Source organism: Erithacus rubecula, assembly GCF_903797595.1.
Source record: "Erithacus rubecula genome assembly, chromosome: 6".
Classification (NCBI taxonomy): domain Eukaryota; kingdom Metazoa; phylum Chordata; class Aves; order Passeriformes; family Muscicapidae; genus Erithacus; species Erithacus rubecula.
In genome coordinates, this window is record NC_136688.1 from 50,016,060 (window position 1) to 50,028,655 (window position 12,596).

At 38.7% G+C, this 12,596-nt stretch overlaps 1 protein-coding gene across 5 annotated transcripts in view; it reads left to right on the forward strand.

Annotated features, from left to right (window-relative positions):
• Positions 1-12,596, forward strand: part of LOC306803172 (uncharacterized protein) — a gene marked incomplete at its 5' end in the record, with an annotated part of 53,492 nt that overhangs the window by 8,457 nt on the left and 32,439 nt on the right. For all 5 annotated transcript variants that reach the window (XR_013774559.1, XR_013774560.1, XM_079308214.1 and 2 more), the window contains one exon: positions 976-1,061. Coding sequence is in view for 3 of the 5 variants with exons in the window: in XM_079308214.1 (XP_079164340.1) it covers positions 976-1,020 (45 nt within the window). The remainder of the gene's footprint in view (positions 1-975; positions 1,062-12,596) is intronic.

Consider the following 12,596-nt stretch of genomic DNA (forward strand, 5'->3'; position numbering starts at 1 on the left):
AGACTAACCACAAGAATCAATAGCAAGGGGCAGAAAGCACATGATTGGATACTGCAGCTTCCTTCAGAGATCCATCTGCCTCGAAATGTGATGTAACCAGGCTCACATACCACATCTGCAAAGTGGGGTAACAGATTCATCTTCGTAACCTGACTGGCAGGGTGAAACTATGCTGGCTCAGAGAAGCCAAGGCATGTTTAAATTCACTTCTAAGGAAGAAAAAGAAGTCCATTCTGTGCTCACAGAGCTAAGCCATCACTTTCAAGTCTGACGTGATTCCTGTTAGTGTTATTGTTGCTTCCTAGAATTTAGGCTTGAATTTGGCAGAAGTCGAAAAGCCAAGGCATACACAGAACCATTTGTGAGAATCAGTGTGTCTGTGTGCATGGGCCAATTCTTTTCTGAATAAACACCAGTCCCTGGGCTGCTGGGTGAAGTGTCGATATAAGATGGCAGTCAGACATGTAGGCTCATACCCATGAGGCAAAGCTATTTCAGGATGCAAGTTACCTTTTTTCCCTACAAATAAACACAACCAGATAATGAACCACACCTCTCAATGCCATTAAAATATTTGTGCTACATTCCATACTGTTCCTTGTTTGTCTCCCAAAAGTAGCATCATTGCCCGGGAGAAAGTATCAAGACATTAATCAAAAATAGATGAGCACTACAAGAAATGAAGGACAAGCAGACAAGTATATATATCTTCCTGCACACCCAGAATACAGAAGCTGTCTGAAAACCTTGTGATTAGAGTCAATACATTCAATCCAGCCACACAGGCAGGTGCACTGCTGTCATTCCTACACTGAACATCTCATTGGATACCCTGTGATTCTGCAGCCCTTCACCAGGTGAACAATCTGAAGTTATTGTTCATGAGACAGATCAGACACTACAAAAACCCTCCAGACAGAAACCTCTGCTTGTTTTTGACTAGGAAGAATAAATCTTTTCTTTTGGGATCCGCAGAAATACAGATGCAAAAGCAGGACCTGGGTAAATGAGAGAAGATAAGATATTGCTCCTGCAAGCAGAACTTCCTGTCTTCAAAATGGGTGAGTACTTCCAAACTTTCCAAACATTTCATTGCCCTCCAAGTAGATCATAGATCTGCCCCTCTTTCCTTTCCAGATACTTTCCAGCATTCTAAGCCATAATAGAGGCAGGCAGAAAGCAGAAGTTCATTTTGAAAAAAGGGATTAACAAAATTAATGGGGGAAAAAAAACCCTGAGTTTTCCCTTAATTCTGTAGTCAACCTCCTGGACACTGCCACAGAATTTTGTACATCTCCATGAAGATGTGGTTGATGATCAATGAAGATGTGGCTGGTTCTGGTTGATCATTAGCAGAACTTGAGGCATCTGTATAAACAGCAGATTTCTACCCCTACAAGTCTTCATTCATTTCCTCCAGTGAGGTTTTTAATTTGACTGGCAGCTAGCCTATCTGGGCAGCTGATAAGAGAAGAAAAAAATCACCCTCCAGCCTTTGCATTGCCACTGCCTTTCCTCTGGTTCTCATCACAAAACTGCACAAAGAATTTAAGAGCTCTCAATACATTTGTAGCCAAATATTTACCCTAAGTGAGGTAGATTATATTTGCTTATTGTACCCATTGCCATGCTGGCATGTGTTCAAGACTGTCTAATTCCTTGGAGTGCTATTGAATAGTTTAAAAAACCCTTTGTTTATAATAAACTGTTTGGCAATGAGTGCACATTCAGTGTTGTCCAGGGTATAGTAGCTCCAGAGCTCACGCCTGGTATTTGGGCACTTGGCATTGTCTCACTTCACAAACAGCATTGGGGGCAGTTCTGGGATGCAGCCAATTTACCTTAGTCTCTTGCAGGGTTACTAAGAGTATTTTGAAATTCTCTCAGGCATTTCATGAAGAGAAAAGATAATTAAACCATGTTAGAGGAAACATTCTTCAAGGAAATACAACTTCATCCTAATCAGCTTGCTTTTTTGAGAGCATACTCATTTTGACATTTTAATGGAGACAAATTAAAATATTATTTACAGTAAATTATATTTAAATTATTGTTTTCCATAAAGTGAAAACATATAAGTAGTTCCTTGTTTTGTTTAATCTTGTTTTGAACTTTATATAGCATTCATATATTTAACATTTCTCCTACTAAATTGAATATTTTAATGTCATTATAACTTCTGGGCTTTCTGGTGTGAGAATGATTTGACACTTATGGAACACTTCCACCATGCCAAATATATTCTCTTGGAATTTTCAGTCCCTGCAAACTTCACCACCTTCTCTTTTTCCCCAAGTGTTGGAATTTCCCATAGGGTGGAAATTCTGTTTACTGACCAGCTCTGATAAAATTTCTTTCTTTATCAAGAAAAAAGGAAAAGAAGGTGTCACAAATACACAACTGTAAACTTGTCAGGATGCATTTCTTATTGTTGGCTCTTTTGTTGCCCTCTTTTGGTAGCTTTTGTATTGTACTACACATAAAATATTTAACAACTTCTGCAGCAACTCAATATCCAAAGGGGACTGAGTGCTGAATGTTAAAACTAAGTAAATGCATGAAGAGTGCAGCAGGTTGTGAGTTTGGCACGTAAAGGTCTTATAGAGACATCCTGTTGGGAGAGGCAAAGCACTAGGGGATTAATAAAGCAGTGCAGTATAAAACTGGACTGTAAAGGTTAGGGAGATAGAAGAAAAAGGAGAAAGACCTGTAGATATTCACTCGTGAATAATTTAACCCTATATCCTATATTTCTGATTAGAGACCTGACTTTGAAAAATTTGTTTGATCAAGATTTGTAAAGGGAAGCTCTGCCCTAATCATCATTCATTTGGTCTTTCCCTGTTACTTATTTCATAATCTATGCAAGGGTATTATTAAATTCTTTTGGGTATTGACTAGTAAAGCCCAGAAAAGTGCCTGCTAATTTTCCAGGACTAAATCCCTACCAAAGTCAACACTTTCTTCACTAATTCATTTCTGAATGATGAAATTAAATCTGCAGTGATTTGCTAATACTAGCTGTAAAATCATGTGATACTTACTGTATTATAAGCCCAGAATCATTATTTAAGCAAAACACTGAAGTGTTAATTTTTTCCATAAGAGAGGTTTTTTTCCCTACTATTTCTGACTAAAATTTTTAAATGAGCCCCTTCTCAGTCTGTACCAGTGATTAAGAGTCTAAAGAGATGGGTATTCACCTCCGCTTGACTTTGCAAAAGAACTAAGTGTTGACTCCCCCAAAATTCCATTCTTAGAGAATAAACTGCTCTCTACTTCAGATAATTCTCAGTTATAAGCACAGTAAATGGCTACACAGAAGAGATATTCCCACCATATCTGTGATTCCAGTTCAGCATTCCACAGCCCTATTCTTTAAAGATTAATTTTCTTTGGTTTGAAAACCAGCATCAGGAGTTCAGCCTCACAGGAACTGTTTTATGAACAGTCACAGAAATGATTTCAGAGCTCGGAAGGGAACTGTTCCTCCCACCTTGAATTGTGAAGGTTCTGTGGTAACTATAGGAATTCTTGGGATAGGGAAGAACTCTGAGCCTTCCAATGTAAAGACATACATTCTCTGGTGTTTTATTCAAACCTATCCTAAAACCCCCAGCAATATGAACTCCTCTTGAAAAACTGTTTGACAACCTTCCAATTTTCACCTTAAAAAAAAATACACCCAAAAGGCATGATTTCACTGCCATCCTCCCTGCTGTTTAATGTTGGCTGCTTTAAGACTTCACAGACCTTTGTTCCATGCCTAAGAATGCAGAAGCCCAGCCTTATGGTAATAAATGACTGCCTGGTGATTTTGATGCAGCCAGCATGCACCTTTTGGTGGCCAAGGGCTCACAGAACTTTGGTCACGTTTCCTCACAGATCTAACCAAGCCCCTTCCTGCTTCAGGCTAATGAAGTGCTTGAACATGTGCACTGTTTAACCTGATATGTAGTTCCTTTGTTAAAGCCACCTAGCAAGGCTGTAAAGGGAGTTGTAAATCTGCAGCACAGCTCATACACTTTAAGTTAAGTTTATGCTTAATGAGATGTTTGGTTTGAGCCTGAGTCTTTCCCCCAAGTGTTTTTTCCAGCCTTTGAATCGTTGTGGGATTTCTTCCAACTCGTTCCAGTCAGTCAGTGGCAGGCAATATTGAACACAGAGTTGAATGTAATAGCACAGATCTTTTACACAGGCACTCTTACCTCCCTGCCTCATGGCACATATCTGTACATGCACAGCTTTTACACCTGTGCAAATGCATAGCTCTCTCCCATCTGGTCTTCTCTCCACTATACCTTGAAATTCTATCAGAAATACTGATGGCCAGGACATGTACATTCCAATAAATCCTGGGGTTTGTTTTCCTTTTTGATTTTTTTTCTGGGGATTGTTTGGGAAATTTTGTGCTTAGCTTTCTAGTATCTCCCATTCCTTTGATATCATTATCTGCTTTCTTCTGTTTGCATTCTTTCCTGGTTTAGTATCATCACCACATTTCAATATTTTGCTGTTTACCTCTATTTGAGATTACCATACAGACACTAAATAGAACAATATCTGTCAAAAGTCCCTGACATGACCTACAAGACATTTCCACAATCTACAACAATTGATCATTGCTCTTTGTTTACATTCTTTCTCCCATTTTAGTCTACACAGCAGGGTTCTCCGCCAAAACAATTGAAGTTCTTTCTCTCAACACAAATACCTGAAACAGTGTCAAATGACATATTCAGTGCTCCATATAGGCACTCACCCACATTTCCATCATGCTTGTATCTCTCAGTTCACTCACTGAGCTTCTGTCTTGTTTGCTGAATGCCAATTTGGAGCACCCAAAGCCTGCAGCTTCAGTCCCCAAATCTGTAATATACAGAATTTATATGCTGTGTATTAACATGAAAGGCACATTTAATATGCTTCACTTTTTACAAGACCACACTACTTGCTGTTCCTGATACTATTTGCCTCAGTGTTTCCTTGGGATTAGCTGGTTGACTTAGCTGTAAGAAATAAACAGAATTTGGCCTAAATATTAAAGATGTTGTCCTTGATTTATGACCTTTGAGGTCAGAAATTACCATTAACTATCCTGTCTAACCTTTTCTGTCACAGACATTACCCTATTCCCTATATACAGAGCCCAGCATTTCAGCTTGTCTTACATGTGTTTTCCAGTAAGGGATTCAATTTTGATATGTACACAATTGCTTTCTTGGGCAGTTTGTTTCAGCAGTTCATCACTGCTACAAATCCAAACCTCAATGCTTGCTTAAATTTACTTGGTTAGTATTTCCACCCACTTATTCTTGTAATATATTCATCTGATGCAAGGCACTTTTTTCTTGTTGTGAAGGTAATTATACACTGTAATCCAGTCATCACCTTTTGGTAAGGGAAACAAAACGTACTTTCCAATCTGCAAGCAGTTCTTGTGCTTTTTCTCCCACCCTTTTTCAGATTTCTAGCACCCACTGTGCTGCAAACACACCCCAGCCAAATAAGTTAACTTATATATAACTGATAACCTGTTCAAAGACGATGTTATTCCTCTTCCACAGCATCAGATTGAGTTCTGTGTTCAATTGCTTCCCTACAATGATACCATGGACTTTGCAAGCACTGCCCTTGGAATATGATTACTATTGCATCAATATATCATTTGTGCATGATTTTAAATTCTTCTTTTCTGCAGAGGTCCTGCTTACTGAATTTGGGCTGCTTCATCTTCCCAATTTATTTATCATTCCACCAATTTTAATTTCCTCCCTTATTTACTTAGCATTGTTTAACTAGGGATGTATTTGTCTCTCAACCATTAAGAACAGAAATGGGCCTGCCAAACATAATACCCATTTCTGCAAACTGACTGCAGACTGCTCCTTCAGAGCTGGCAACAGCTTTTGACACCTATCAGTCAGTTCTTAATCCACTCAGCAGTCACTCAATACCTGTTGTACAGTACTTATTTGTATCAAATGCTTAGACAGAGAAGGCAAATAATTATATTTGAATGCTGAAAAAGTGGGCTTAGAACTTAAATCCTGGAAAGTGTTAAAAAGCCTAATCCCAACTGGTGCCTAAACACTTACAAGCACACAGACTTACATGACTCATTGTAGGTCCACAGTTATGAAACCTCATGCTTTGTATATTTTTTTGTTGATATTAATTTCTCTTATCTGTGAAAGAAAAACTTAGACTGTTGGATAGACCACATGTTGTCTTTTGTAGTCTCACACACACAGAGCTTTCCTTTTGTTTCTCTGCATCTCCACAGGTAACAGTTCTTTTTCAAAAATAATTGGCAAAGTCAGTGTAAATCTTTCAGATACTACTTGTCACATTATTAAATTCAGATTATGCAGCTTTGGTGACTTTCATCTATATATTCAAGTATTCCCTCATCTGTTTCTATCAATAGGATTTATTTATTTGTGTCACAGTATTTCTTTCTTGTTAATTGCTTCAAGTGATTTTATGTAATTAAAGACAGATGGTAAAGCAAAGTTCAGTATCTCATCCATTTGTTAATCGGTGGCTTATGCAGCTCTATAAATGTAGCAGGGATGTTATGATTTTGGTGTTTTGTGTGCTGTGCTTTAAATTAAATACTGGGCCCAATTCCGAGTTACACTGAAGCCAATGACAAAAGCTGCCATTGACCAGGATCTCACAGTGGGAGACCATGGATGAGGAAAGCTGTGAGCCAGCTCAGTGTGGTGTTTACACTTTACAGAGGCACACAGCTCACTCACTCCTACACCACGGTCTCACCACGGACCTTTGCATCAACAGCTTCCACAATGTGTCAGGGGCAGATGAGCAGCCAGGTCAGGGCATGGGTGAAGAGGTTTATGGAAACCCACCACTACTTTCAGCGTTCTTTTGGTTTATTCTATTTTGGGGGAATCTTTTTTTTTTTTTTTTTTTCATATGCAAGGGAGCAAAACATCTGTTTTCATTAAGGACATCTTGTTCTTCAGATTAGAGGAAATAACCAGAAAAGGAATAACAAACAAAAGTCTCCAGAGGGAAAAGCAGCGTGCCACGTGCTGCCTTGGGCAGCCATGTTGAAGTGATGCAGAGCCTTGGCAGCCTGGAGCAGCCCAGCCAGACCCCAGATCCCAGCACAGGTCCCAGCACTGATCCCTCACTCCTGCACAGCCCCTGCACCTCTCACTTCACTCACAACCTGTTCATGGGCTTGTTTTACCCCAGCTGTCTTTTATTCCCAGATCACCCTGGAGAGTACTCTCCTCGCCCTGCAGGCTCTAGCACACTGTTATTTTGATGCCCTTATCCTTCCTCTTTCATAAAGAAAGGGCTCATGGCATTCTTGCTGCCTTGCCTGCCTGTTCCCCTTGCTCTCACACTGGGCAAGTACCCTCTGCAAAGGCACCAGCAATGCCTTTCTAGCCAACTTACTCGCTTCCATCTTTCAGTCCAACAAGCAATTTGGCTTTATCTGTTTTGACTCAGTACAAGCTTGCTCCTATTGTTTCTCACATTCTTGCATTTCCACCACAGTATGTGACTGACAGAAAAGCAATTCCTCAATTAGACTACAAGGGGTGTGCTGGGAATCACAAGTCAGCCTAAGGATTTATGTGCTAGACCAAATTATCGTAACTGACACAACACTTCCAGCAAGTGAGTTTGGAAATTCCAGAATCCCCCCCATCCCCTCACCACCACCACCCACTCCCCCCCACCTCCACTCCTCCTTTCTTACTCGGGAAAGCCAAATTGCAGAGAATAAGGGTTCCTCATCGCTACTGTGAGTCACGCTCACATCGAGCACATGGCTGGTGAGGTCAGCGACAAGGGTTACTGGGCTTCAACTACAGAAAAGATTGATTTTTCTAATAGACATCACAGTCAGAGCAACATGAAGAAAAAGAGGAATGCAGAAGTCAGCAAACCACAGGTGAAAGGGAGGCACAGATGGATTCACGTTTCTCAAAAGAATGAGCAGAGACAGGTGGCATTGGACGCTGTGACCTTTTATTCATCCAGTCTTTTAGCCTTTAACATAAATTTTTATTTCCATGACTGTTCACCAAAAACAATAAATCACCTATTTCTCTCAGCCTAAGATGGGATTTTTTAAAATGTTAGCACCACTTATTCTAGGGAGCAAGCAGTGAGGCATATTTGAAAATAACTGAGTAATTTCTGCCAAGCAGGTGTCATGCCTAAACCCTATTTAAAATTCAGACATTGAACTTTAAGCACATGCTTAAATTCTGATGAGAGACAATGCAATTTAAGCAAAGTAATTCAGTGTGTGCTTGGCTGGGAGCTTGAATCAGGTCACAACCAATGAAGGATTACCAGCACCAGCAGTCCAGCCATGGATTGTAGGGCACCACTAAAACTGCTGAATCTGCTATAGCAAGTGGTTTTTTTCCTTTTACTAATTTTTACTTCTTCTTTTTTTGTGCGTGTGTGTTCCTGTAAAACAGGTTCCACCCTTCAGGAAACCATCTGTATTTGGCACCTATTTGGCACATTTTTACCTATTGTAAAAGAATGGCAGTTGAAATTTCCAAACTGTTTAACTTTAGAGAAAAATCTTCTTATGCTGATGCTAAAACAGAACCTAAAGTATTACAGGTTGATAGTCCTTTTTTTTCTTTCTTTTTTAATTGTTAAAATCTAAAGCATCAAGCAAATACACTTTACAGTCTATTGCATCAGGCTCTTTTTCAGTAGGTTGGCTCCTGCCAACAGCAGGCTCAGAACTGCCAGTTCTAATTAAAAACTTCATTTTAAAGATACATTTCACAGTTTATTCATGGCATCCTGAGAAATTTAAATTGCTGGATTGAGCAAATGGATACAGTTTCTTTTCTATTGATTCCCAAGTAATGGCTTTAATTAATAGTTTCAGCAATTCACGACTGATGTACTATGGCTGTTGAAATCAATTTCTTCTTTTAAACAATTCACCTAGAGTGGATTCTCCTAGTTGTGCCTATTTCTTTGCACAGGGTTTATCTACATTCTATTTTCTTTTTTAATTTTGCATTGCATCAGTCTAAAAATGGCCAAAGATGATTCTGGCCTCAAGAATTTCAGTGACAAATCCTTTTAGTAGTCCCAGTTGTAACAAACAGACAATTGTCATCATAAGCTCTGTATAAGTAGCATTGTGAAATCTCTGATTTATAAACATATTGCATAGCAAAATCTATTTTGATAACCCATGCTTCTCCTTGTAATGTCCAGCTCTCTGGTTGCAGAAAAATATGAGAGAAACAGTTTTCTGTCTTCTAGATTTAGTGGGAAAATAGCGCCTTCAAGAGCTGAACACCAGACCTAGAAATGACACACCTATGGGTGGCTAAATTTTACTGAGGCTTATTTCTCTGCCATCTAGAGCAGAGAAATAACTTGAATAACATAGAAGGGAGATACAAAGGAGAAAGATACAGCCTAGGCTTTTGATTCATCCTATTTTTATAATTATTAATCAAATGCACAGTTTATATTCTACTTTAATGACTGCCACTTTTAATCTTGTATCCTTAATAAGGTTTTCAGATTAAATATATAGATTGTATGTCCTATTAGGTGATTAAATAATATATGTATCACGTCTTTATTTTATTATTTGGTTAACATTAGCTGCTGTAGAACATATTGCCAGCAGCAAGTCCTTCAAATAACTTGTACTGACAATATCATATCAGAAAAAATTATTACAATTCACTAGAGCCTGTCTGCATTCTCACAATGATATAAATACACCTCAGTTGCTTAGTGAAGTCAGATGTTTGCATTTACCAACAGGTTTTAAGCAGGGTACAGGCCAGAGATTCCTTAGGACTATCAGACTACAGACAGCATCTTCCTAAGTTTTGTCATTGAGACTCACCCCTGCTTTCTGATCACACAGAAACCTTCTGGTTTTGGTGGCTGAATAACAGCCCTGAGGCAAGCACAACTGTTAACATTTGAAAGTGCTAGCTAGGAAATATTTAATGCATTTTTAGCTACTTTTAGCACCATTAAACTGTCAGGGAAAAAATCACAAGCAAACAAACAAACAAAAAAAACCCAGTCAATCGTATCTGATGAGCCAGCTCTTCCACAGATACTCCAAAATATACTACAAGATTGTCTTTGGTGGTCTACAGACCACAGCTTCAAATCCACTGCAGTGTTTGAAATCTCACTCTTAGAGCAGCTGAAAATTCTTCACACCTGTATGTTTCTTTTTACATTAAGAGCTGGATCTGGCTTCAAATGCAGGATAAAGACATATAAGTTTGCCTTAAGAGACATTTAACTAAACCACCAATATATTCTCTTAATTCAAAGCAGGAATAGGGTGAACATCTCCAAATCCAAAGAATGTATTATATCATCAACCCCTTATTTTTAAGTGGTTCCAAATCATCAAAAAGATTGTGTAAGAGCAGCTGATTCCCAATATAGATATTCCTTTTCTTGGGCACCAAGTCATGCCAAGACCCTGGCTGAAATTTTACAAGTGTCTCAGATTGTACTTTAAATAATAGTTATTAGTCATAAGGATTGGCTACCTTTCTTTTCTTTGAAAAGAAGCTATAAATGTATCATCATTTATTCATTTCTGAAATCATCATATTGTTCTCCAAAAGATCTGGGCTAAGTTTACAAAATTTAAAAACATATGTTGTGGGACGTGTTTAGGATGTTTCTACTCCTAAACTCAAGTTTAAGAGTATGTGTCCCATCCCAGTTGTGAATTCTATGAAAAGTATGTTCAATCAGAAGTATAAACATTTCTGCAAATTTCTGAAGGTGGGATTTCCTCTTTATTTGCATAAAACATTTTCTTGAATAAAAATAATCTGATAGTTACTTTTATTCTTGTATTGGTGTACCAGTTCCAAGGCCCAGTCATTAGCTAGGACTCCAAGTTAATAAGTGCTGTATGAACAGGGAGAAAGCAAATTTTCCCTGCCCCAAAGGGTTTGTAATGTAAACTCCTAATTTAAAATTCATTAATTTTACACATCACCTTACATAACAATCACAATGCCATAAAGGAGTGAACACATGCTTGTAATTAAAGCCATGGCAGGCTCATCCCATTGTATGAAAAATAGCTCTATCATAATGGTCCTGAGTTTGTGCCAGAATAGCAGCTAATCATGGGAGAAAGATGATCTAACACTTACAGAACATGAAAATAGAAATGAAACGTTCTGGTTCCAGCTTATTTTCTCTAGACTTGCTGGGTGATCTTGTGCGTGCTACTTAAGCTTTCCACCCCTCAATTTACCCATGTGCAGAACAGCAATAACAGTATTTATCTGACTCAGAAATGTTTTGTAAGAATAAATTCATAAATCATTAAGTCTCTTACGCACTCTCAACACGCTTTCTACACAGCACCCATTATAGACACTTGAGAAGCACACATGAACTACTGGTTTTAGCTCCATAATGCCTCTAAAAATTAGAGTTCAGGGAATATGTGGCAGGAGCAAATAGATCTATCATTTCTATAGAAAAGTTTACCTGTGCTATTTGCATTTCACCTCTATTACAGCAAATGCATGTTCAGAAACTCAGACCAAGATTTTCTACATAAAGCTTGTGGAGAAACTCATTTGGTTCTTAATCTGTATACTGTTTTCATAAGAGACATCAAATTCTTTAGAAATTGGAAAAGTCACAGCAGTACCTTACAAGGAGAGAAATTCTGGTAAATGCTACTTTGGATGACTTTTCATCTTAAAAGAATGCAGAGATACTGCTCAGTAGTCATAGCATCACTGTGCTTGTACCTAGCAGCAGATGCCAATACTAGATCATCAAGGTCAGTAGTCCCATTCATTGACAAAACCATTCATGATATGAGAATGAATGAAGTGTCCTGAAAGTTAGCAGTCTCTGATTCTCCGTGCAAATTTCACAGTTCAGGACAGAGCCAGTCTATCAGTGGCATACTTTCAGCATGTAATCGTCTGTAAAGTCACGTCCCAATAGAGATAATGAGGTCCCATTCATTATTTGCCAAAGAAGTGCAGCAATTTAAGCCTGACTCTCTTCTGCTGGAAAATTAAGTGTTTGAAATTTGGACCTGATCCTACCTTCACTGAAGTCAATGATAAGGCACCACCTGATTTCAAGGGAGCAGCAGCAGACTTTTTGTAATGCTGAGAACACATTAAATTCACTTACCCTTCTCTCACAGAATGAAAAGCAGGTCATGGGTCTGATGTTTGCAGCAATAATGAGGAGGCTTTAGAAACTAAATGGGATGTAGCTGATTATTTTAGCACAAATTGAACTGAAGTACTAATGACTTCCCAAGCATTATTCTTATCTGTTGCACAACCAGCACATGATGATGTCCAGAAATAGTGTAACATCATACTTTGTTCAGCAAAAGGCTCAAGGGCTGATACTCTGTTCACTCTCACTGACATAAATCAGGAGGCAACCTCACTGAAGTAATTGAATTACATAAGACTAAAATTAGTGAGGGAGAGTTAGACCTGAAAAGGAGCAAGCAGTGAAAAGGGAGGTGGCACCTGCCCCCACTGTCCATCTGAATCAAGGACTGCTCCAGCCTGCTGTGCTTGTGG